Here is a 27,443-nt window from a genome sequence, read left to right as displayed (position 1 = left end):
GACCTCTTTATTCACACTCGTTTTTTAAAGCAATGGTCCAATAAAGAACCTTTGTTGTGGACAAGGGCTTGAAAATGTGCATTTGATACTGAAAGCACATACAGAAAAACGAGTTGCCATAAAATATGTTGACCAAAAAGAGATGTGCACTATTTCAATAGTATTCACATGTCTGCTTTTGGTGTGCTAAATGCATTTGTTTTTTGGGTCATTTTTCATTGGCATCATATAAAGCATGCCTCCTTTAAACAATGCAAAAGGTTACGATTTCACATTATCTTTTATTATGATTAGGCCTTGAAAGACAGCTTACAAGCCATTTATTATAATTTCGTGGAATTGCATTCTGGTATGGTATTTGTAGGCTTCAAGATAGGGTGAAAACACAACATGTGTACTCTTTTTGTACTCTAGTCTGTACGACCCGCAGTCCCCGCTGGGTTTACCTGCCTTAAGGAGGGGAATGATCACCGCCTCTCTCAGGGATTCTGGCAGCCTCCCTTTCTCATATGCCTCGTTCAGCATGGCCAGCATCGGAGGAAGGATCTCTTGTCTGTATGTTTTATAAAAAATTTGCTGGGGAGCCTGTCCGCACAGGGGCCTTACACGTGGGTAGGTGACTCACCACTGCCTCTAGTTCCTCCAGCGTAACTGGGGCTTCTAAGTTCTCTATGTCTTCTGCGTTTAATTGGGGCAATCCTATGTCTTCCAGAACCTCTTGTGTTTCTCTCTCTCCAAGTCCTCTCCCACATCTCCATAGAGGTGTTTGTAAAATTCAAAGAATCTCTCATTCACCGTTTCTTGGGTATTCCATACCTGTCCTGCCTCTCCCACTATCTCTTTAACTGCAGGCCTTTGTTCCTCATTTTTATGTAGCCATGCTAGCAGCCTCCCTGCTTTGTCCCCACCTGCATGTTGCTGTTCGATATACTTCTTGTAATTCAGGTTGCTGAGCCTGTCCCATAGCTCTCCACCCACCAATTGCAGCTGGCTCGTCCCTTCTGCCTGTTCCTGCGAGGTCCCCTCTTTCTCCATTATTATTTCCAATCTCTTTTCAATATCCTGCAACTCCCGCTCTATGTCTCTCTGAAGCCCTCTAGATTTGGAAATGGCCGCCCCCCTGATTACCACCTTGAAGGCCTCCCACAGGGTCCCTTCCGATTCCACGCTCCCTGTGTTATGTTCAGAATAACTTGTTATCTCTTCGCATAGGTCCTCTCGGAATGTGGCGGCATCTCTCAGGGCCTCGACTCCGAGTCTCCATGTGGGGATTCTGGCTCTTGGGGACTGATGCTGCCATTCCAGCACCAGAGGAGAATGGTCCGATAATATCCTGGCTTTGTACTCTGAGCCCACCACCTCCCTAGCTACTCCGGGGGTGGAGAACATATAATCTAACCTTGTGTGCAGATCATGTGGGTCCGCGTAGTGGGAATAGTGCCTTGCTGTCGGGTGCTGCTGCCTCCATATGTCTTCAAGCCCGAAATCCATCAGGAGGGCCTGCAGTGCTCTCGCTGCGGGTGTGGGTCTATCAAATTTTGTGTCCGATCTATCTAATTTAGGGTCTAGCGTACAGTTAAAATCCCCCACTGCCCCATAAAATCGTCTTGCTTGCGAGGGGACTGAGCGTCTTGTATAACCTTTTATAGTAAATCACAGTATCTTGATTGGGGGTATATGTATTAATGATGCTTATTTCAAGAGCCACCATCCTCCCATCTGGCTCCACCATAGTCTGAAGTATCTGAAGAGGCACCTGAGGTGCAACCCATATGATCCCCCCTGGCATATGCTGAGTAGGTGGCTCCGATAGTAGTGCCCTTCCACATTTTCTTGATAACCTCCTGTTTCTTGCAACAGGGCTATATCTATTCTTTGCCTCTTCAAGTACATCATCACTTTATTTCTCTTCAGGTAGGTGTTAAGCCCCCCAACGTTCCAGGTTATCAATCTAAGGTCATCCATCTCCCTTTCGGTCTCTTCTACTTTCCCTCTCTCCAGTATTTCCAGCCCGAGAATGCTCATCTTTTATTGCGCACAGAGGTGCGTAGGTACATGCTTGTACCTTAACCCTACCACTTCAAACACCCCAAATCCCTCCCCTCCCAATCCCAACTGTTGCCCAGCTCCATCCCTGGATCTCAGGCGCTCCCGCATTTGGTCCTGTCCAGCTACACCGGTACCAGGCACCCAGCAGGGGGTTACCGCTCTACTGGTAACCGAACTAACCTATCTAAGGGGGTGTGAGGTCGGGTGCTCTTCTTCTCCCTTTTATGCCTCACCATATGCTGCCTTCCCATTATCTAGCACAACTATAATCAAGTCCCATTGTTACATCTTTATACACCACCTCACTCGCGGTATCACTGTGTCATTTCTCTGCACTGCTTCCTTTCTGGTCTTCTGGGCAATTTTGGGCGTCCAACCAGTCCGACGCCGCTTCTGGGGTGTCAAAAAACAGCGATCTGTTCATGTGAAATACCTTCAGTCTTGCTGGGTACATCAACATGTACCTATGGCCCGATTCCCGTAGCCTCCTCTTCACTGCGCCATAATTGAGCCTCCTTCATTGTACCTGGAGAGTGTAGTCGGGGTATTCTGTTATTGAGGCGGATGCCCTCTGGATTGTGCCTCCCTTACGAAAGTGTTCCAGTATCTTTTCTCTGTCGTGGTAGTTTAATATTTTGGCAATGATGGGTCTCGGAGGGGGGGAGGACTCCTGGGGGAGGTCTCCTTGCCAGGGCTGTATGCGCCCTTTCCACAGCGAAACCCTGGGTTAGTGTACCCCCATCTTATCTCTTGCAGTAACATGGATTCCACGTACTCTGTGGGGTTCGCCCCCTTTTCTCCTTCGGGAAGCCCCACGATATGTATATTGTACCTTCGCGCTCTTCCCTCCGCTTCTTCAGCTCTGCTCTCCAAGTTGCCCATTTGCTGTCGCAACGCATGGATCTCTGAGGCGTGTGAGGCGCATGCCGCTGTGTTGGCCTCTATTCCCTTTTCCAGTTCTCCTGTGCGGTCTGCTATTGCCCTTACATCTTGTCGGAGGAGGTTCAGGTCTATTTGCACTGCGTCTATTTTTTTCCAGCGCCACCTTCAATGTGGTCATGGCGGCCTCCAATTTCGTCTCCCATGTCGCTTTCAGGTCTGCAATAGCCTGCAGGATATGCTGATCATCCCTCGCTGGTGGTACGTCCTGTCTGGCGCTTCTGTCCTTGCTTCTAGCGCCCTCTGTTGATTGCGGGGTCTTGGTGTAGTCATCCATTGTGGGCTGTTTTCCCTTAGTTTTGTTGAGCTTGGTCGCCATGTCTAGCGCTCTGCTGGGTAAGCAAGCCTCCTGTTCCGGACGCTGCGGTTTAATGCCACCGTCAGGGGCCCAGTCTTGTGAGTATGGGCAGCCATGTAGTCCGCTTCCAGGGCAGTGATCTTCTTCGGGTACGTGCAACCTAGTGCCCCCCAAGGCAGTCCTGCTGCCTTGCAGTATCCGGAGTTGGTGGTGTCAAGCTGTTTGGCATCCCCTGCGCCACCTCTTCACGCTTTAGTTGTTGTCCGCCCCGGCAGTGTCACTCTGTGGGGCAACCCAGCGCGGTGCCTGTGTGATCTGCGTACATCAGGGCCTCTCCCCTCCCTGTATCCATGGGGGGGCTCTGACCTGTATAGGCGCAGGGTCTGTCCGTCCAATGATCCCAGCCCGGTTGGCCCAGATCGTGGCACCCCTGGGCGTGCCTAAGTGCCCCCAGTTCCTTCCGCATTGTGGTCCTCTTGGACTGCTATAGCTTCCCGGCTACCACCTCCTGATGGGCCTCCTTGTGCCAGCCCCTGTGCGCCCACAGCCAATGTTACCGTGCCACTAGTCCTGCTTGCCTCTGCCTGTCAGAGTAGCCCTTCGTGGGAGTTGAATATTCCCTTATGGCATGGAGGGTTGCTGCACTCAACCCGTGTTCGCTCCTCGTGTAGCACTGTCAGTGATGTCCCGGGGGCGCCAGCTGCCGAGAGGGACAGCCCCTCTTCTACCACTTCTGTTATTGCCCGCACTGTGGGGATGCCCAGGGACGCACCAGAGGCACCTCAAATCTCCCCCCGCTCCGCAGCAAGTGGGGGGGTCTCCCCGGGCCACGTGCAACGCCCCAGACTGGAGTCCCGTGTTGTGCAGGCAGTCCACGGCCCACCTTTGCCTGAGCGGGCCGCTGGTACTGCCCCGCGCTGCTCCTTCTCACAGCCTCCGGCGCCTGCTCGCTTTACCAGGCACGGCAGCAAGCCTCTTGAGCACCCTGCATCCAAAGTCAGAGGACGCGTGCGGCGAGCAGCAAAGTCCCGACAGTGTCCTTGGTCCACAAAGTCCCGGGAGGTCTGGCTGCAGGGGGGCGGGCCACCTCAGCTGCCCTCACAACGGCACCGCCTGCCTCCGTCCCCCCCCTCCACTGGGGACATTCCGGGCATGAAGGTGTCACAGGCGCCCGCTTACCATCCTTCGTGCGCGCTGCCTCTGTCACGCAGTGCAATCCCGGTGCGGGGGTCTTCCTTTTCGTCGGGTCGTTGGTTTGTAGTTGCAGGGCACCTCCGCGACCTCACCGCTGCGCCCCGCTCCCAGAGCCTTTGTTAAGGGGCACCGCGGCCATTTTAAGTGGCGCTCCTCAGGAGCGCGAAGAGTGGAATACCAGATTATCTTCTCCAATTATATACTATCTATGTTCTTGATGCACGCATTGCGCGCCGCTTGTCTTCCCCTACACAATCCATGTTTTGCGGCAGGGAAGGCAGGTTTCAGCAGGATGCATGCCGGATCATCAGGAGCTCCAGAGTCCCCCAGCCTCCTACATGGCCAGCTAGCCATGCCCCCCCCGATGATGCCTTTAATATCACATAAGGTTGAGCACAATTTGACATAGCCATTTTTCTGAAAAGAGAAAAGGATTTCCATATGATCACAGACCCAAGCGACTGGAGCTCCAACTCATATCGTATCGCAGTTGAGGCATTTTGGGGGCGGTCGTAAAACCTTTCTCCAATACTCTTCCTCAAGGCGATTCCATAAGGCATTATTTATGTTGAAACCAGCTTCGGATCCGAACGTGATAGCAGCGACCACTTTCTGGCGATAAAATAGAATTGCTGGCATAAAGGTAAAATTGCCAAATTCTCTATGTAGTTTGGCCCCTTGTAGTGCCAGATTAGTCATTTTAGATTTCAATTCTTCTATCCATGCCCATTCTCTTATTGAGACATAGAATAAGATTCCAAGGTATCTGATTTCTTCAGTACTTTCCACTTGTTTTCCCGCTGTGAACCATCTAAAATGTCTGCCTCTGTTGCCCAGCTGAGAACCAAAAGTGATGGTCCTAGATTTCTCAACATTAATCTCCATACTGTTGATCTCCAAGTATGCTTCAAATTTAGATAATAAGACATTGTAAACCAGTTTGTGTAGTGTCCACCAATACAACGTCATCTGCATAGGTTACCAAGCTGATATGGTGACCATTCATTTTTGGTGGAAAGCTGTTACATTCAACAAGAGCTTCATGCAACTCCGTAAAATATAATTCGAAGATTAAGGCTGCCAACGGGCAGCCTTGCTTAACTCCTCGTTTGGTTGCGATACTTTCTTACAGTTCCCCCGCAGCATTTAGTCTTACTTTGATCGAAGTTTTCGAATGCAGCTGAATGAGAATTAGCAGTAGGTCTGGGTGTCATTTCCATTTTTCTAGTTTTTGCCAGAAGGTCGTTCGATTTACCCTATTGAAGGCCTGATGCCAATCGACAAACGTCAGAAAGAGGGTTTTGTTTTTTTCCATTGCTTCTAATTTTAGCAAATTTAGCAGTGCAAGATTTAACTCCACACCTACACCTCTGGTGAAAACGTTTTTTTCTGATGTCGATTATTTTGCCCTTAGTTGCCCAGTTTGCTAGTTTTTTTTGCAAGAAAGATGCAGAGATTTTTCCAATCACATCTAACAAGGCAAACATTAGCCCTATCACCTTTTTTGAATATGGGCACAACCACCGCCGATTGCCATGAAGATGGGATTGTCTTTGTCTCAGCAATTTTCTTGAACAAGGTTTCAATGAATATGGCCCATTCAACCTTATTCTTTTTCAACTCCAGATTCGTCAGGCCATCTGGCCCTGCTGCACCGGAATTTTTTAGCTTAACAATCACCACCTCAATATCGGTTTTGCTATAATTAAAGTTCCAGGTGGCATTTGATTCCAAAGTGTGCACTAGATTTTAGGAACTGGGAGCTTTAACCCCTTAAGTGCCAAGGACGAGATATCTCATCCTTGACATTATCTCGGTAGTGCCAAGGACGGGATTGCTCCTCCTTTTTGGCACGTTGTTTTGTGGGATCGCTCAAAACAGTAATCCAACCCCCGGGCTATGTGAGCGGGAGGTCCCCCTCACTGCCAGGGGGCTGGATTACCTTCAATTTCACGTTGGTATGCGTAATGCACGCCAGCGTGAAAGTGGAAGTAATTTTCACTGCAGCAGCCATTTTGGGCTGCTGCAGTGAAAAAGAAAGGTGAGTCTGCACCTTTCTCCCCCTCGATCTACAGCTGTATTTGAAGCCGCAGATCGAGGGAGGTGTCGTTGGAAAGGGGAGATCTCCCCTTTCCAACAACACCTTTTGTGAAAGCATTGCTGGGTGCGGATAGGGCGCAGAGTGCTCGATCCGTGCCCAGCAATGCCCACTAGACACCAGGGATCTGTTTTTAGACGTGGGGGGAGGTGGGGGCTCCTTAAAGTAAGCAGCCCTGTCCCCCGGCCCCTAAAGCATTGGGGCACATATGTGCAGAACCCTGGGGGCAGATGGCTGATCATCTGCCCCCAGGGAGGAGAACAAATTGAAAAAAAAATGCAGCCGGGATAGAGGTGCGGGGGGGGGGGGCACTAGACACCAGGGATTTTTTTACCCATGAAAGGGTGGTGGCCCTCCCCCTCCCACACCAAGTGGAAAGGGGGGCCACCACTTGTAGCCCTCCCTGGGGGCAGATTTCTGCCTCCAGGCAGGATTACATGAGATGGCCCCCCTCCAATTGGGGGGGCACCAGGAGTAAGTGTGCAGGCCCCCCAAAGGATGGGGCCTGCAGGTTAGGTCCCCCCTGGGGGCAGATGGCTGATCATCTGCCCCCAGAGAAGGGGGCAAAATAAAAAACAAAACAAAAAAACAAAAGGGAGATTCAGGAGGGAGTGGGGGTAGCCACTAGCCACCAGGGATTTATTTTACGGAAAAGGAGGGTGGGCCTCTCCCCTCACCCCAAGGGGAAATAGGGGCATCCCTTGTAGCCCTCCCCTAGGCAGATATCTGCTCCTAGGAAGGGGCATCTGACCCCAAGGATTGCTGCATGAGATGCCCCCCTCCAATTGGGGTTTGGGTGCACCCCCCTTCACATTGCAACATTACCTGGCGGTTTTGGGTGCCCCTCAGCCCCCCCCCCCTAAAGTGCAGCCTGCCATTTTCATTTTTTTTCTTTGTTTACCAAACTTGCCTTGGTGCAGAGGGGCACATTGGTGTGCCAGTCTGGCCCCAGGGTGCCAGAACCTTACTGCCCCACCCACTGTGGGGCCTGTCCCACAATTTCTGGTGATCCTCTCCCCCCGACCCCAAATGGAGGGGGGTGTACCTCACGCAGCCGTTTGTAGGAGGCCCAGGGAGGCCTGCATGAGGTGACCCTGCCACCCATTTGGGGTAAGGGGGGAAAGGGCCACCAAAAATTGTGGGACTGGCCCCCCAGTGGGTGGGGCAGTAAGGTTTGGACACTCTGGCACACCAATGTGCCCCTCTGTGCCAAGGGGAGTTGGGTTACCAAAGGAAAAAGTGAAAATGGTGGACCGCATTTTACGGGGGGCTGTGGGGCACCCCAAACCGACGGGGAATTTTCTAATGGGATGGGGTGGCGACTCCCTAGCCCCCACCCACAATGGAGTGGGGCCATGTCATGGAGCCCTCCCGGGGGCCAGATATCTGCTCCTTGGAAGGGACACCTGAGTCCCTTCCAAGTGCTGATCAGGATAGCACCCCCCTTATCTGCCCTCAGGGAGGGCTACATGAGATGTGCCACCCCTCCAATTGGGGTGGCGGTGGACAAGTGCACCCTCCTTCACATTACGAAATTCCCCGGTGGTGTAGGTTGCCCCTCTGCCCCCTAAAATGCAGCCTGCCATTTTCAATTTTTTTCTTTGTTTACCAAACTTGCCTTGGCGCAGAGGGGCACATTGGTGTGCCAATCTGGCCCCAGGGTGCCCAAACCCTACTTCCCCATCCATTGGTGGCCTGTCTGACATTTTGGGGTGGGCTTCTCCCCCCACCCCAAATGGAGTGTGGGGGGGCACCTCATGCAGCCCTCCCTGGGGGCAGATATCTGCCCGTAGGAAGGGGCAAATGGGTTTTCACTAGGGGGGGTGAGGTTCAGTAGACCACCAGGGATGGCTTGCAATGGGGGGCATTCTTGGTAAGTATTGATTTGTTTTTGCTGGTGTGACCGTAGGTAAAACATGTTTTTTTTTTGTTTACAGCTTTTTCTACGCGAGCAGCTGCAACATTATGTGAGTATTGTTTTTTTATTATTCTATGGTTAGGGCCCACTGTCAGTGGGGTGAGTGAGACTGGGGCTGGATTGTTGGTGTGGGTGGGAATGGGCCATCTAGGCAGATATTTTGGTGGGCTGGGACACAATTGCAGGGGCAGGCCACAAATTGCTCCCATGCCAGCAGAACATTGGTGTTTCCCTGGGAGGGAATGCCTCCCATGTGGGTTGTCCGTCTGCAAGCCCAGGCTGCAGCTCTGGCTGTGCTACGTTATAGGTGTCACCTCCGGGGAGGAATGGGGATCCTGCCTAGGATCCCTGGAGCTGCCGCTGTGCTTAGGGGACGGTACACCCACATGGTGCGTGGATGTCCAAGGCCGGGGACATCACCTCCAACCGTCCTGGAGTTGCGGCTGAGCTGTATTACAGCTTTTCACTTCGGGGAGGTATTGGCACGGGTGTCCTCTTTTGGAAAATGCATGGGGTTCCCTGTTTTCCTTGCTGAGGTACCGTTTTCGCTGGGACACCTGTGGGAACACGGGAAGGTATGACATCTGTTGTTGGCGAAGTGTTTCGGTGAGTGGACAGAGGGAAATGTCTCTGATATTGACTGGAAATAAAGACAATTCTCAGACATTTCGCTCTGGCCACCCACCGAAACACACTGCCAACAACACATGGGCTTCCTTCCCGCCTTTCCACACGTGTCCCGATGAAAACGGTACTGCACATGTGTGGGTGCACCTACCTGGGGCACAAAAGGAAAAGGGTAACCCATTGGAAACCCCAAGCCTTTTCGACGCAGCACATTTTGTTCATGTGGGCAACCTTCAGATTTGGGCCTAGGGTGTCGAAGCCAGCAAGAAAAACAGGGAACCCCATGCATTTCCGCAAATTGCCCCAGTTTTTATTAGCCACAATCCCCGACAAAGTGTGATATTTGGTAGGGAAAAAACACAATGTTCACTTTGTCGGGGATTCTGGGTAATAAATTCTGGGCCGAAGTGCGCAAGTCAGACCTCTGCGGATTCCCACGGGTTTCCTCTTTTCGGAAATGCTTGGGGTTCCCTGTTTTCCTTGGTGGCTTGGACACCCAAGGCCCAAATCTGTGGGGTGTGCGCATGAGCAGAATTCCTGAAATGATGCTGTGCTGAAAGACTTGGGGTTCCCCGTGTTTTAGGCTTTCCCCTTGGTGCCCAGGTAGGTGCACCCACACATGTGAGGTACCGTTTACATCGGGACACCTGTGGGAACGCGGGGCGGTAGGCAATGTGTTGTTGGCGGTGGGTTTCGGTGGGTGAGCCGAGTGAAATGTGCGGAAAATGGGTTTTTTTCCCCACATTTCGGACTTGGCTTGGGTTTCTGCATTCCGATTGACCTGTCATCATGTAACCGATCAATATTTTTCACAGTTCCATCTCTTGTAACGTATGGCTTTGTTTTTGCATTCATTTTTTCGTTTATACTCGGGGTTGATATCATTATACCAACGTTTGATGTACTAGTTAATTCCGCTGGTACTCGAATAAAGTTTGTGGCGTTTGTATTTCTTGTTTCAGGTTGGTATCTTGAGGGAATTGTCAAAACGGGATTATGACCACCTTCTCCAATGTCAACGTTGTCATTTCTATCATCAAAAATGTCACCGGGACCCAGCAGCGACTTTTTCAAGTTCAGAAAATCGGCTCTTAGACGTTCCGCAGGCTTTGCTACACGGGCCGCAGCATCAGCAAAGGGAAACTGCAATGATCTCTCATTCTCAGTTTTATTCAGACCTTCAGTAGCCAAAAAACATCTGCTTTTTGCTGGGCATCATTGTCAGTATTTGGCTCGTTACAGATATGCACAGGGTCCTTTAGACTCAAGCATGTGGCCGCCGGGACACTTCCTCTTGGAGAATCAACAATTTGCACTTCGGGGACGTAATCTTTCTTTCCCAGTACACAATTCAATTGTTCATTTTCACTGCTTCCCGTATTAATTTCCACTTCGACTTCACTCGTCGCATTTATAATTGCGATGTCTGAGTTTTCCCCACACTGAGTGTTGAGTCACGTGTCAGGGTTAATCGGCTCTTGAGGGAAAAATGACCGTTTGTCGGCACCAATGCTATTTTCAAGTAACACATTGTCAAGTAATCAGTGTCAGTTATCTCCAGCTGTCTTTCAACTTTTCAGTTCTTTCTGTCTGAGGCATCAATAACAGTCATGGTCGGATTTAATCCATGGTTAAATGCATCATGTGATATAATATGTTCTAGGTCATGCCGCATCCTTAACCTTTTAACTGCCATGGGTTCCCCCCCAGTGCCAAGGCCTTTTTTGGTGATTTTGGTATTTCGCCATTCAATTCCTTCTAACTTTTTCTGTTTCATTAACCCATCAAGTGCCAAGAACGAGGTATCTCGTCCTTGGCAACAGACAGGTAATCCCAAGGACGAGATACCTCGCCCATGGCACTTAAGGGGTTAAGTTGGTGTTTGAATCACTCTGTGCACTCTCTTTGTCATTTGAGGATTTGATCCCCAAAGACACGTGTGTAGGCGGATGTTTTATCGTGGCTGGATGAACAGGCGGGTGAACTGCCGAGCTGGTATGTGACAAGATCAAACACGCAACTAAGGTCCGATGCACACTCACCTCGCTCGCCTTATTCACATCGGTCCCTCGGCACATCACTGTCTGAATTGAACCGTTGCTGCAGCAGTAACTTCTGACGGATTAAAGGACCCGCCTATGGCATTCTGATGGCTTGAAGCTCCCGGTTCGTAGACGACGATTGGAACCTGGGCATGTTGATTTCCAAGCTCTCCAACTCTCCCATGACACCAAGACACAAAGACTCAGCGTCTGACTCTGCATCCGCTCTGCGGATGCCCGGGGCTTTTAAACAATACACAGCAAGGAAAGACCGTCTAGCAGGAGGCTCCACAGCAACACAGCAGCACAGCAGTCTCAGGTAGACACTAAGACTCAGCATCTGACTCCGCCACATTGTATTACAAAGCTTCAGCTGCTACTGCACACAAACATTTAGGCAAAGCACATATAACGGGTCTAACGTGGAGGAAAAATAGCTGCACAGTCTATTCCTTCCTCCATGTTCCTGTGTCAAAACCGCCAAAGCACATCCATCAACTTCATGCACAAACAAAACGTATTTCTTATCAGAACAAAGCGCTGTGCGCAACAAAACAAATTCATTGATGTTCAACAGTCCATGGCACTGGATCCTGTACATTTTTAGTCGTAAGTTGTATCAAAGGTTTGACAATAAGCAAGAAATTGGGTATCCATTGCCCACAATAGGAGGCAGCGCCTACAAGCCCTCTAACTTGTTTTTGCATTTTTGGCTGTGGCATTTTAGAAATTGCTTGTATTCTATCAGGTGCTAGTTTCCGACCCTCCTTAGATAGGAGGTACCCAAGATATACTACCTCCTGTCTACAATACTGAAATTTCTTCAAAGATGCTTTATGGCCATGGCATAACTGGTCAATGGTTTTTCTAATGCTCCACATGGCCACATTACTCAGGGCTCATCATGCATTGCACTCGACTTTGCATATCTGGTAATACACGAGCAGAGAATCTGTTTAAAGCCGCCATTGGTGTGGACGTGATGTTATGAGCGTTGCGTGTTTCATGTCACACGCCTTACACGCATGACATCACACTCACGGCTGCGCTTATAAACAAAAGCAAACATGGCGGTGCGCTGCACCCGGGATTTAAACCTGTTGATATGGAAGAAGACAAACCATTGAGGTAAGACTATAGGCATTAGATAATGCCTTTACAAATGCCAGTGAAATAGGCATGAGATAATGCCTTTTACAAATGCCAGTGAAATAGATGGGCAATATTTTCTAGGTGAGGTTTAGATAATAAAAGTACTTACGGCATATTTTGTTACATTCAGGTACCACTGGTGGGACAGTTGATTCATCTTTGGGAATAATCCTGCAATATAAGGAAATCTAAAAAAAAAACATTTCATAGAACCTATCTATATAACCAGGGTGCAACATTTTTGTTAAGCCAGACAATTGATATTCTTATAAGATAATGGCCAACATAACAGTGGCATCGTAGTACAAGAGAATCATCAATACATATTTTGTATTTCTTTATCTGCCAGGACCAATTTAACTAGCATTCAAGACAAAGGGTGAGTTTTAACTATACAATTCACACAGTTACACTCAATTGGGTTTAAGGTTCTAATATGGTGAACGGCCTAATAGACACAAATGATGTTTCCTTCAAAACTGATGAGTTTGTGAGATACTACACATGACTACAGACATTAACATAAAATTCTTAATATTTACTATATACTCATTAGATGCCACGTATGGAATGAAAAGTAACTAACATTAAACTAATTGCCCATTCACAGAGCATTTTTGCAAGATTTAAGTGTGGGATATATGCGAATAACTATGACATGTTTTTCTTGTTTGTTCTTCCTGCTGCTGCACCCTCCTTTACTTGTGACATGATTTTGGGTATGTAACCTTTTATTTTACTCCACAACACCTTGTTTTTATAATTTTGCACTGTAACTAATGTGCATTTTCTTTTATGTGTTCACAATAATCGTTACATTTGTATATACATGTTCAAATCACTTGTAATACTTGATCATGATTCTACGATGACTTAGGTCGAAACACTTGTCGGCTGATCTTTGAGAATAAATCATTACAGATGAAAACTTAACAAAACTAATGAGTCTTTATAACATTAATTCTGTAACACTATTATTTTAGAGGCAAAGCGCGATTCGCCAGTACCAATCTATCTTTTGATTCACTTGTCTGAGGTGTTTATGGTCGGGCCTCGTGGAATTGGTGACGCAGCTTGCTGCTCAATTGACCTCGAGTGGTCATAGCGCACTCTAAAGTGGTTACACCCATACACATTTCTATTTTGGTAAGGAGGAAGAGAGGCTGCATAGACTCGACCCCAAAAGGGCTCGAGATTTTACATAGCAAGGACAAACCAATTTAGGCTAGAAGATTAACTGTTTAATGGTTACACTCGCCCAAAGACAGGCAAGGTAATAACATAGTAAACCATGTAGATAGATAATGTTTTGTGTTTCCGAATGCTAACTAGAGCAGCAAGCAGATTCCTAAAGGCTTCAGGGCACACTGCACTCCACTAGGGGTGTTGCAACTACTTCAGATCTTCAGAGGGGAGTACCTGTGAAGGATATCTCTCAGACCACGACGTGATCTTCTATGCACACATTTGCTAAACACTATTGCCTGGACACACTACCTGCAAATGAGTGTCATTTTGGCAGAGCTTGCCTCCAACAGGTGATGACATGATTGCCGTGGAGTGCACTCCTTCCCTCCGCCTTGATAGCTTTCTGCTCTTGAAGTCTATCTAAAATGAGGAATCTGTGGGAGGACAAAATCCATTAGAAGAACAAACTATTTATCCCTGGTAATGTTCTTTCTGATGGATGTTCCTCCTCATTGCCCTCCCAGCCTACCCCACGGTTAAGGCTCAACCTTCTGTGATTTTACAATAAATCCCCTTTAACACTTAAGCGTTCACTCGTTTGTCTCTAATCCCTAACACGGCTGTGCAGGGGGGAAAAATGACAACCGAGGTCACGGGACACAGAGCGTGCTATTTGTACTGATGCCAACCGAGAAGACTATATCTAAGATGAGGAGTCTGTGGGAGGAACATCCATTACAAAGAACATTACCAGGGATAAGTAATGTGTTCTCGTCATCATCTACAGTACTATCCATAGACTTGCCCCACCCTACCTATCTGCTCATCTGATTCCCTACTCTCCCCCTTGCCCATTACGATAATTCTTGGCTCACCTTCTTGCCACTACTTGAGCCCCCTGTGCTTTGTCGTTCTCCTTACTCCCCTACTCTAGAATGCTCTTCTTCTCCCTCTCTGTACTACTCCAACTCTACCACTATTTAAATCCAACTTCAAATCCCTCCTTATTTCTGAAGAACCCGTTTCCTTGCACTCTACGTTACTCCAAAGCCCTGCTTCCCTCTCTCCCTACCCTCACGGACGACCCTGCAGCACTTTTCCATCACCCCTCTATCCTTAATTTAGCACTTCCTTCACCATCCCGTTTCTTTGTTATTCTATCCTGTCCTCGTCCCTGGTTCCACCTTTCCCTGCAACATCTGGTATTCAAGTCACATTCTCTCACCCCATTGTCAAGGCCCAATGACCGCCGCTCTGTTCTCAATGTTACATTTTGTAAAACGTTTTTGTGCCAAAAATGCATTGCTTTCCTGTGATTTCTATAAATAAATAAATGTCTCAAACTTTGCGGTTGCATTAATAAATGTTGTGTTGGTCGGTCAAGAGCTTTCTATCAGACTGCTCGACAAGGCTTCTTGGTGATGGGCGAGTAGTGGAGTCTTATCTTTACCAACTCTGGATGTTAGGAGTTATGGTCCCCATATAAGGACATGTTTCAGGCTTGCAAAGAGGGTTTTTAGTTGTCCCTAATAAGTGGATGTAAGAGGGTTTACACATCCATGCTAGTATGTTTGTGGGGGTCTTTGATGGAGGGCTATTAAAATGTGTAAAATAACGCATCTTGTTAGGGGGTGGCAAGCCTGTGGAATCCCACCCCTTCCATCCTCTGGGAGGCACATTCGGTAGCGGGCAGACCAAATGAGTCCCTAGTGACTCACCCTCACACACAATAATATTGGGAGTTCCTTAAGCTGGCCACTCTAACATATCAGTAGATTGAGGTGTTGGAGATAGAGAACTGGAATTTTCAATCTCCTACTGCTGTTTAACTACACTGTGTGATGTGCTTTCCTAATCTTTGGTAGATGACCTCTATCGCTTCCTCTCCCAAGATAGTGAAAAGAACTGGAAGTGCAACCTCTTATGTCGTTCTTGGTGGAAGTTCATTGCCTTTGTGCATTTCCTGTGCATGCAGTTGTGGATTTACCCTAAAGCGACTTGTGATAGGCGTGTAGAACATGAGTTTGATGATCTCTTCAATTGGCCACACACAAATCTGGTATACCCAATGCACAAAGTAAGCTGCTGCTGCAGCGAAAGGACCATGAGCAGTGTGTCTTCCCTTTCTTCCAGCTCATTTGGTTGCTTACATGTTGTCCCAATGTGTCGTTAACTCACAGATTGTTGTATCACTCACCGCTCTGAAACTTTGCTACTTCCGCCTCCAAAAATCATGCGAGTGGTAGCTTTCACTGTTCCTCTTGCTTCTCCTCCCAAGAGTCTACAGATAGCATGCGTCTCATCCACTTTCTTCCAGAGACGGACACTGGCTGGTGTATGACCTGCTTCCCCAAATATCTGCTACTTCCTGCCACAAATATCATGCCAACCTGAATCTATCTCCGGCTGCCCTTTGGGTTCCCCTGCTCTTCCTTCCACATGTCACTGGATGGCATGAGTCTCCTCTACTAATTTCAAGAGACATACATTTCCGCCCACAAACATCATGTTATGTTATGTTGTGTTATTTTGCATTTATATAGCGCCTTATATACCATTGGTATGGTCTGAAGGCGCTGGTAGGTTGAACGCCCTTGGGAACCGAAGTTCAAATCAGTAGAGAGAGTCAAAAGGTGCATGTGAGCACCGGGTATGTGTGCAGCTCGTGCGATATCCGTGTAGTAGCTGCTTCTTAGCGGTAGGTGTGGTGGTTGAGAGGTCAGGAGAATGTGTTAGTTCAGGCAGGTTTTATCCAGAACGGCTGTGGCTGCGTTAGGCCTGAGGAGAACGCCTGGCTGGGGGGTGTGAGACCAGCAGTGTCAACTTAGAATGTTGTGGGGTGAGCGCCGGATGTTGGTATGCGAACAATTATTCCGAATGATGTCATAGTATCTCTGTGTTCTAGTTGAGTGGTGATGTAAAGGAGAGAGTAAGCATGGTGGTGTGATATGATGATTTATATGCTCTTTCAAACGTTCTTTGCATTCTAAACCATAATATATACGTCACGCAATATTTATGCGTTCCAGTCCGTATCGTGAACAGCTATCCATTCTATGCACCCCAGTCAGGTCCAAATACACTCTGGTCCGCCCTGCGCGGTCTAGTCTGCTCCGCGCATGTGCTCTTGTCTGCCACACGACTGTCCACTTGTCCGCACCACGCATGCCCTCTTGTCTGCCTCACGCATGCACTTTGACTGCCCCAGGCATGAACTTTTGACTGCCCCAGGCATGCACTCTTGACTGCCCCAGGCATGCACTCCTGACTGCTTCATGCTCTATGCATTCATTAGCTCAACGTACTCATCCATTCTACGCACTCATCAGTACTGGATGCGTCAGTGCTCGTTCGTTCTATGTGCTTGTTGGCTCTATGCGACGCGTCAGTTCACTCTGGGCACTTGATCGCTCCAGGTACTCATCCGCTTTATGCCCTCACGCGTGCTATGCGTTTACCTGTTTTACGCACTCACCCCCTCTACGCACTCACCCCCTCTACGCACTCACCCCCTCTACGCACTCACCCCTTCTACGGACTCCCCTCTATGGACTCACCCCCTCCACGGACTCAGCCGCTCCACGCACTCATCCTCTCTGCACTCATCCGTTTTAATCACTCGTGTTTTCACGCATCCAGCAGTAATATCTTGTTCTATATATTCAACTCTACTCTCATCTGTCCTATACCTTCATTTACTCTGAGTATACATCCACTTCATATATTCATCTGTTCGATACGCCTATCCGCTCCATACTCCATTCGGCTTCATACACTCAACCCCTCCATACACCAATCTGCTGGCTGCATACCTTCATTTACTCTGAATATACATCCACTTCATCTTGCACAAGATGCCCTCAGGGATTACCTGCTCCTCCTCCCATGTGTCACCTGTTTGCACTGGTCTCATTTACTCATTTCAGGAAATGGGCATTAACTGTGGGGAATCAATTCCTTCTCCAAATCTTTGCTTTTTCCCTTTTTCCTCCTCAAAGAATTGTAGTCTTGGACAGGCTGTTCTGAGATTCCCTGCTCCTCTTGCCAAGTGTCACACAATGGCATGTGTGTCATCTGCTTACGTCAAGAGATGGAAAATGACTAGTGTATGACTCGCCTCACCGAATCTCTGCTACTTCCTCCCACAAAAAACACGCAAGTGGGTTTTTTGCATAGGCTGCCCTTAGGGAATACTTGCCCCTCCCTGAGGTGTTACAGGTGGCATGTGTCATGTCCACTTGATTAGATGGATACTGACTGTGATGTAACGCACACCTCCCTTAATCGCGGCCACTTTCTCCCACAAAAATCATGCAAGTGTATGACCGCAGTGTTAGGGAGAATTCTCATAAATGGCTGATTTCCCTTACCTAATGAGTCCCTCAGCAGCTTTGCTGGATTTCTAGGGTTTATTGTTTTCACCTGGTAAGAGTGTGAGCCTTTTTCCCACTCTTACATGTGTTTTGCTCTGTGTGTTTTTAACATTTGTGTGATTTTGGGCTCTGGAGCCTCACCTACTCCATGAGCTTCATTTTTAAGTGTGTTACACAGCACCCTCAGTGCAGTGACACAGGGTTGTCTTTCAGACTTCCCACTGACTCCATTTTTCTGGGACTGACTACTGTCTCCCCGAAACATGTAAAGTTGCCATTAACTTTATGTAGTCTCTTTACACCACAGACCCAGCACACCCCATCTTACATGGAGTATTGGAAACGGTTCATTCTTATCCCTTTTCGTCTGTTTCTCTTGGAGCACTGTTTTGCTTCCATTTCATCAAGACTTGAATGGTGGCAGTGGTAACTACCCTATTTATCATACCGCGGTTATCTTAAATAACCATGGTATTGTTTTAGGCTATATTATTAGCCTCGAACATAAACCTGCTTGACCAAATATATTTCATTTCGGCTGCGGCTGGGTTTATTCCCCTTTTCTTTTTGTTAAAGTCTTTCTCGTGTTTTACTCTGCGCGCCAAACCAGTTTTGGTCCCTTTGTTCTCTGTCTTTACGTGGGCTTCTGCACAGACGCCCTCCTTAAAGGGATGGTCTAGTAAAAAATTTTATTTCAAAAATAGATAGGCCACATTAAAAAAAAAATACTAGCATCCTCCGTTTTAAAACTTCCTATGTAAAATTTTGAGCTATTCAAGCTCAAAATTCAAAAAAGCAAGCACAGGGGCGCCGCCATTTTGTGAAATGGAGGCCCTCCTGTGCTGGCTTTTGCTTTTGCGGCACTAATGAAGGAAAAGCCAGCCAGCTGTAGTAAACAAAGTCTACCGCTGGGTGGCTTTCCCTTCATTAGTGCCGGGACTCGGAGGACGCGGACCGGAGACCAGAGCAGGAAAGCTGCAGCTGAATCTCGGTAAGTGCTATTTATTTATTTTTACAAAAAATAAGCACTAGCTGCGTTTTTTTTCCTAAGTTTTCCGGGCTGGAGGAGCCCGGAAAACTTAGAAATAAAACCGCAGCTTTAAAAACATTGTATTTATGTTTGCGGTCGCTTTTGAAGCAACCGCAAACATAAATACAACGTTATTGTGTTGGAAAACGCTGCGGTTTTTCGTTCCAAGTTTCTCGGGCTCCTCCGGCTCGGAGGAGCCTGAGAAACTTGGAAAGAAAAACCGCAGCGTTTTCCAACACAACCGCGTGTGTTTCTGCCTGCTGTGGCTATCACTTTGGGTCTCCAGTGCTCCCAGGGGAGCACCGGAGACCCAAAGTGAAAGCCACAGCAGGCAGAAACACACGCGGTTGTGTTTACATGCCGCGTAGTGTTTCTACCTGCAGCTGATTTCCCATTTGGGGCTCTCGGGCTCCCCGTGGGGAGCCCGAGAGCCCCAAATGGGAAATGCTACGTTGTCTGCCTGAATCTTCTTTTCCATTTGGGGCTCTCGGGCTCCCCGTGGGGAGCCCGAGAGCCCCAAATGGAAAAGCAGATTCAGGCAGACACAACGCGGTTGTTTTCCGCAACGCCGCGTTGTGTCTGCCTGAATCTTCTTTTCCATTTGGGGCTCTCGGGCTCCCCGTGGGGAGCCCGAGAGCCCCAAATGGTAAAGCAGATTCAGGCAGTCACAACACGGTTGTGTTGGAAAACGCTGCGGTTTTAAAACCGCAGCGTTTTCCAACACAATAACGTTGTATTTATGTTTGCGGTCGCTTCAAAAGCGACCGCAAACATAAATACAACGTTTTTAAAGCTGCAGTTTTATTTCTAAGTTTTCCGGGCTCCTCCAGCCCGGAAAACTTAGAAAAAAAACGCAGCTAGTGCTTATTTTTTGTAAAAATAAATAAATAGCACTTACCGAGATTCAGCTGCAGCTTTCCTGCTCTGGTCTCCGGTCCGCGTCCTCCGAGTCCCGGCACTAATGAAGGGAAAGCCACCGAGCGGTAGACTTTATTTACTACAGCTGGCTGGCTTTTCCTTCATTAGTGCCGCAAAAGCCAGCACAGGAGGGCCTCCATTTCACAAAATGGCGGCGCCCTTGTGCTTGCTTTTCAGCTTAAATATCTCAAAATTTTACATAGGAAGTTTTAAAACGGAGGATGCTAGTATTTTTTTTTTAATGTGGGCTATCTATTTTTGAAATAAAATTTTTTACTAGACCATGCCTTTAAGGCGCCTGAAAGTCTGGGTAGGCAGGATGTGAGGGAGGGGTCTTAGGACCCCTGCCATGGGTTCCCTTGGTAACCCAAGTCGCACTCCTGTTTGATTGGCTGGGTGACTGTCCTTGCCAGGACAGCCACCCTGCTGTGTGATTGACAACCAGGCTGTGTGAATGGGGGAAAACTGCATAAAAGCAGGTCTCTGGGACTGGAAAGGCAGAGTCGCCACTGGAACGAAAGAACCAACGAGGAACTGGCAGAAGAGGACTCCTACAACGACTGAACCGCCTGGTGAAGCTCTGCTGCAGGTCCGAATCTTCAGAATCCGACGACAGAGAAGATCCTCCAAGAAACCTCTTCCCTTGAGCTGGTGGGACCAACCAGTTCGCCCAAACTTCAAGCCAGGACCCCTCCTCTGGTCGAATTCGCTGTACAGAGCTACAGTGGGCCAGATAGCCAGGAAGGTCGGACCCTGCTTGGGTTTTAAGGAGTGCACCTTTTATTCATTGTTTCGCTCTGGTGCTGGTTTCTTCGCTGGGTAGTGCAGGACCCTCCAGTCTTCCTACTTCTTGTCAGTCCGACAATCGCTTCAGGAACTGTGATCCTGCAGGAACTACCAGGAATGTCCGCCTCAGCTACAGCTTCTTCTCCGTTTTAAGGTACTGTGCAAATCCAGTTGTTCGTTTCATTCAACCGTGGTGAAAGTGTTTGAAATCTTTCTCCAATCCGAGGGCTTGTCCTTCTCTTCTTTTTGAACTAACTTTTCTGCCAACCAACCTTGTCCGGAATCCGTGGCACGAACTTTACCGCAAACTACCCTGAACCGTGTGATCTTGAGCAAAAGACGTTTGACCTATTGACTTTGGCCTTAAGCCTTTTCTACCTGATTCTATCACTGTAGTTCCTCTTGCTCAATTGCCCTGAGTACTTACCGGTTGGTGTGGTTCAATTTCTATTTAACTTTGTCTTTCCCTCCCTTTTAAATTGCTGGAGTGCTATTTTGCTCCCACTTCATTTTGTGAGCTTAACTTGTCTGGAACTTATTGGGAGTGGTGTGGTGTATTAAGAGTGTGATTTTTAAACTGCTTATGATAGTGAAATGTAAAGAGTAAATAAATGTATTTTCTTTTACTTGGAAACCTTGAGTCAGTGTTTGTTTGAATCATAGTAATTGCTGTCCTTTGTGTAACTATTTGATACTGCTCACTTGCTCTTGAGATACGTTTGGCTGCTCAGCCATCGCTACCACTTTTACTGTGTAGTACAGGCTTGTACGAAAGGTGAATTTGTACTGTCACTTGCAATCTTAATTGTGTGTGGTGTTCCCAAAGGGTACTGCATATAATTCTGCCGAACACCCAGCATAACCATCCATCAGTACTCTGAAGACACACAGCTGTACTTTAAGGCCAGTGGCACCCAGAACATCGCTCACCTCCATGAATGCCTGGCTACCATTCAAACATGGATGTCAAAATAAACCCCATTAAGACCGACTGTGTCCTCATCCCCCCCCCCACCAAAAAACAACTTGTGCAACAATGGCTGGATGACATGTAACTGAATGGAGTCAAAAAGGTGCAAACCACATCACTAGAGGTCTCCTCACTCGGCAAAATCAAACCCTTCATCCTTTCGCATCACTTCTGCACTTTGGTCACAAATCACTGGGGGAAATGCCCTCTTTACTGGGCTTCCAGCCGTACACTTAGCCTGCCTTAAGACAGCACATCACATTGCAGCTTGCTTCATAACAAGTGCCCGCAAATTCGACTGCATCTCTACAACATTTTGTGAGATTCACTGGCTTCCGCCCTTCCTCTCCAGGGTTATATTCAAAACTGCATGTATCATCTACAAAGCGGTCTCAGATATAACACCCACATACATGGCGGCTAATATCCACCCTTTTGAAGGCTTTCACACCTCATATAGAAAAACTATCAAAAGGTTGGAGTCTAAGCTAGACCGTAAATCAGTCCTTTTCCTGCTATGCCTTGACCATCTGGAACTCATTCCTGGCAGAAGCGTGAAATGTCCTCACTATCCTCCAGTTCTGCAAAGTGTTAAAAACATGGCTCAACAATACCTGCTTGACGCATAAAAATCCCTTTTTTCCCTCCATCAGTACTGCGCTACTGTATAAAAATGCCAAGGCCAACGCTGGCACCCTCTAGTTGTAAAGAGCCCTGCTGCTCTTGAGTTAGTTTGCGCTATGAGCTTTAAAATAAAATTAAATACAATCTACCTCTCTGACTGAGTCCTCAGTCACTACTATGTGCTCCTACACTTCTTCCTACTTAACTTCTCTATCTCCACTCCACGTTATTAACCTTTCCATAAATTGCCTAATCCTGTCTCCAGCAACAACCTTGTACCTCTTTGAATGCTGCCTAAGACTGTAAATGTGCTGCACTTTTGTTTGCCTCTTTATAAAGCAATGTGGTCACATTTATTTAAAAGATTGGCCTAAGTTTGACCTTGTCGTTTCACACAATTCTCATGGTTTCAGGTTCTAGCGTTAAAGTTTGTACAAGCCTAATAACTTTAATACTTTGTGATATGAATACTTATTTTGTATTTAATGTTGCAGTTGCAATTATGGTCCTCCTTAAGTAAGCATGTTAAGTGCAAAGACATGACTGCCAAGTTTGATCAACACAGATATATTAAAACAGCATAAATTCAAATATTAGCACACGCAGGTCACATGGGAAAATAATCTGTTCTCATCGGTTGGAATGTGTAACAGTATGGAAATGTTACTGTTACATTACCAAATGACTGATTTATAGAGCCCATCCTGTACCAAGATACATGTTACTGACTGTAGTAACATTGGCAACACTGTGCCTCTGTTATAATTGGGCAAAATGTTGTAAAAATTGTGGCACAGAATTAACCCAAATGTTACAGTATTTTGTGATCAATAAATATAGGCTAAAACGCAGCAAACTTTGTGGTAATACAATGTCTGCATTTCTTCACAGTATTCAATCTAGCTTTCTGGTCCCAGGTGGGTGGGTCCCTGATCGCCACAACATAATTCCACCATTCCCACCTCTACTCCAGGCCAGTTTTTACATTTGTTTAGTAAAATGATATTGTCACATTTTCATAAATATGGTTCAATGCCAGATTCCCCCAGCTAATAAACAATATCACATTTAAGCAATAATGCTGCAAGGGAACATTTTGGAATGTTGGAACAAAGGACTTGCACTAGTCATTATGGCTATTAGCACATCGGGTTACTTCACAGGGTGCTAATAGCCATTTATTTCTTTGAAAAAACAGGTCGTTACTCACGCAACCAATTTTTTCAAAGAAATAGTTATGTAGCATGGGCTCTATGGAAATAGAATTGAGGCTTCATTCAGAGCCCCTATTTTATTGGCGGCAGCACTGTGGCTCCACAACTTCTTCAGTTGAGCGGGTCGGGAGGGGAAGTGGGAAAGGGAATGGTGGCGCCAGGTGGAGGGGGCCCCAAAATGGTGGGGCAGGCGCCGGCAGCTCTGAGGTTGCTTAAAATGCAGGCTTTTACTGTGAGCTACATCCCACGTTCATACTCAGAACAACGTGATTGGCTGAGGCTCACCTGTCTTGGGTGCCTAATACGTGCTGTCATTAGCAAATGTAATATTCAATTTCTCAACCTTGGATGCAGAATGGCCTGACTTTGCTCTGCCGTGTATCGATCTTTTCCTGTAGGCTGATCACAGAAGCCAGAGCATGGCATTTAACACACAAATTCAATTTTGTCTGGCTGAGGCCAACTACGGATTGTCAGTTTGATGGTGAGTTTCGGACGGGACATATGGGAGAAAGGCCCAGAGGCTTTGAGGAAAGGCAGCACTTGCTGTGGATGCAAGTTCCTTTGATTGATTTTTTGAAGTAGTCTATCAGATTTGTAGTCATTTTGTGTTACCTAATGCTGATAAAATAAATTAATGTTTTTAGGACGTATTAATGTCAGTTATTTTCCTTCATATGTATAATGTAGTGGTTTAGACCCATCAATGGGTACCTTTTTTAAAGCAGGTCTTTCCTTGCATTTCTCGTATCTTATAAGCAACAACAGCAAGGAAATACATTAAAAACATTAAGCCTTTAAAATATATTCCATGTTGGTTTTTTTTCCAGCTCACAGTGAAAGCCTTACATGTACGTCCAGAGTCCTCCAGATCTCCTCAAGAGTGCTGTTTGCGGGTTTCTCTAATGCCACTGCGCCTTAATATTGACCAGGTTTGTAGTGTACAAATATTTGTTTTTGTAAGCTTGCATTGTTCTTTTACTCATAGCCTACTCCTGATTCATACTCACTTTACGGAGCTGCGATTTAGCTAGAAACAATCTACTTCCAAACAGACATTGCTGTAGTTTAGGTCTTGTGTGTCCTTCTATATCAATTTAACGAAAGGATTATACAATGGGGCCTACTCCTCCTATCACTGATGCCATAACACGTGTATATATTGCACTTAATCAGAATTAATGTTGAAGACAAATTATGCATACATGAGAATCCAAATGTCAACTGTTCAAAGAAATCTTAGTTTCCATAGCTATTGGAAATATTGATTATAATATAATCCTGAAAATGGGTGGCATTGGAACAGATTATCAATGAAAAACATCATAAGGATTTGTTAACTTTGTCAATTTTTGAGTGAGTCCTCTACAAATAAAGAGGGGACTCGGATACATTTCCGGCAATTTGGAGCTCTTTCTTGGAACTTTATGGCTGAATAGAACATGATCTTAACAGTTTGTGTTAAATATGGGACATCTTTACCTCATTTTTTCTTCTTTTTTCTTCTTCCTTTCTTTCTTCTTTCCTATTGTTTCTCCTTTTCATGGTTACACACCTAAGAGAATGTATCTTTACAGTGTATTTTATCATTGCATTTTAATTCTCCAATGTTTGATGAGTGTTACTCCATGTTTTGTTATCTAAATAAGTACAAATATTGTTAAAAAAGAGAGAAAACAACATAAACTGAGGCAGAAATGAGATTTAGCTTTTTTGAGAAATAAATAGTGTTTAGCCATGTGTGAATGTAGGACAAAAACAGTAGCTCACAGAATCCACTCCCCTCGTGGGATTTCTCTCAAGCGAACCCCAAATATTCAGTTTAAGCTCATTCATTTCTATCCAATGAATGTTACATGTGTCATTGAAATGGCCTCCACCTCTTCTGTCCTTGGCCCTTACCCAACCAGCCTGTGTGCATGAAACTCCCAATTTGCCTCTTTTGCTTTGCATCGCCAAAACACCATCACATCCTCCTTTGCACAAGGCATTGTACCGTCCTCACCTAAGCAAACATAGGGCCCCTCCTCAAGAAAACCAAACTTTATCCACCCATTCTGTCCTATCAGTCACATCGCCTTACTGTTGAATCACTCTTGTGCTTGGACAACTTATAATAATTGTAACCTTGTATCAAATTTCACTCCCATCTTGGCCCTGCTGACTCTGTTTGTTATTCACTCCACCGCTAAGAATCAATTCTACATGCCATTTATATGATACTCATTTCTTTGGCTTATCCAGGACTTGTTTTTCTGGTTTATCAGTTTAGGATTATGGACAGCTGGAAGAGTTGAATGTTCTCAAGTTGTTTGCTTCTTTCGATACCATCGATCACATCATCCTAATCAGTTTAAGGTTTCCTTCAACGTGTCAGGTCTCGTCTTACAAAAGCTATAATTGCTTTTGCTGAATTACACTCAGCAGGTGAAATTAGTGACCAGTAGACTGGCCTACATGGAACTCTTGAGATTTCCCAGTGGACCTCTACCCTGTAACGTTTCAATAACATCAACAGTGGGTGCACCAGCATTGCCACTGCCATATGGGGCAGCCTCAAAACACACACATGACCCAGTCACTGAGTCACTCCCTCACTGAGAAAACTTCCCCAAAAGTGTTCACATCTCAAACACAAATTATTTGTGTTCTTTTACACAACGCAACAGCTAGAATGGTGTCCCACACCACCAGAAGCACTGAATCACACATTTATCGAACACCACTATAACTCGAATCATAATTTTGTCCAGCACCATAACAACTCGATGACCAGATGTGCTCCTGTCCTCCGAAAAGCCGCAGGTGTCCAGCAGCCAAATTTTGTTTTTAAACCTTTATTTAAGTTGGTAATTTAACGAGTACAGCAGTGAGTTTATATCGTCTCACAGATATCAGATAGACATAACATCAGCAATGGCATCTTATACAGTTTACAACACATGTATTATTCAGCAGATTTGGTCCGTAAAGAGTCATCTATAGGTTACAGCAGTAGTATATTCACTTGCCTATTTCCTCTCGAGCGAGGTAAGCATGGAAGTCCAGCCAGATGTCCCTAGGTCTGGCTGCAGCGGGTAGAGTTGGAGCATATTGCTCCTCATTCTCCTGTGCCCAAGTCAATTCTGTCAGCCATTCCTTCTCTGTGAGGGGGGCGGGTTTTTTTTATTTTTTATAGTTTAGAAGAATGGTTCTTTTTGCTATCATGCATCCCATATTAACAAATGCTCTATGACATTTACTCAGCATATTAGTCCACAACCCAAACAGTGCACCCAGTGGATGCTTCTCCAGTGGGGTGCTCACCACGTCAGACATGAAGTTTAGAATATAATTCCAGAAAACTGTCAGTTGAGGACACCCCCAAAGCATGTGTAGGTAATCTGCTTATGCAGTGGTGCATCTAGAACAGTATTGTTCTGTTGGTGGGGCCATTTTGGAAAGCCTAGCGGGTGTATAATATAGTCTGTGTAGTATTTTGAACTGTATGAATTTAATCCTAAAGTTAAGCGAGACCCTCCTAGTATGAGCACACATGTGAGACCATTGGACATCAGAATGTTCCATTTCAATTTCTTCAGACCAACGGGCCTGTGCTGGCGGCAAGGGGTGGTCATATTTTCCAGTATCATTCTGTGTAGGCTAGATAGTATGTGTCTACAGTCACCTGAGTTTGCTATGTACGCCAGTATAGGTGTTTCGACAGGTTCAATAGGGTAAGCGTGCCATCTGGATGACACAGCAGAACAGAGTCTATAGTATTGAAACCTTTCTCCCTCTGTGCCCTCGTGTCCAGGTCTCTGCTGTGATAAATGTCCTGCCTGGGAACAGGTCTGCCAGCACCCTATAACCCAACCCCTCCCACTTTGCTTGGATTGCCTTGTCCCCTAGTGGTTTGAGCTTGGGGAAATTCCAGAGTGGTAGCCACCGGTAGAACGGGTGTTCAGCTCCTATAAGGGTAAAGATGGAGTGCCCTGCTTGCACCGTGGAGGCGACCGGGTCCATTGGGGAGTTGTCTCTGTA

At 46.6% G+C, this 27,443-nt stretch overlaps 1 protein-coding gene across 6 annotated transcripts in view; it reads left to right on the top strand.

Moving 5' to 3' along the window:
* The window catches only part of ATG2B (autophagy related 2B), a 5,509,925-nt gene that overhangs the window by 4,683,211 nt on the left and 799,271 nt on the right, over positions 1–27,443 (top strand). For all 6 annotated transcript variants that reach the window (XM_069637692.1, XM_069637689.1, XM_069637687.1 and 3 more), the window contains one exon: positions 24,251–24,352. In XM_069637692.1, the coding sequence (XP_069493793.1) occupies positions 24,251–24,352 (102 nt within the window). The remainder of the gene's footprint in view (positions 1–24,250; positions 24,353–27,443) is intronic.

Source organism: Ambystoma mexicanum, chromosome 14 (assembly GCF_040938575.1).
Source record: "Ambystoma mexicanum isolate Mex_15411 chromosome 14, UKY_AmexF1_1, whole genome shotgun sequence".
Classification (NCBI taxonomy): domain Eukaryota; kingdom Metazoa; phylum Chordata; class Amphibia; order Caudata; family Ambystomatidae; genus Ambystoma; species Ambystoma mexicanum.
The sequence above is the reverse complement of the archived record's forward strand: the minus strand, read 5'-3'. Positions and strand labels throughout refer to the sequence as shown.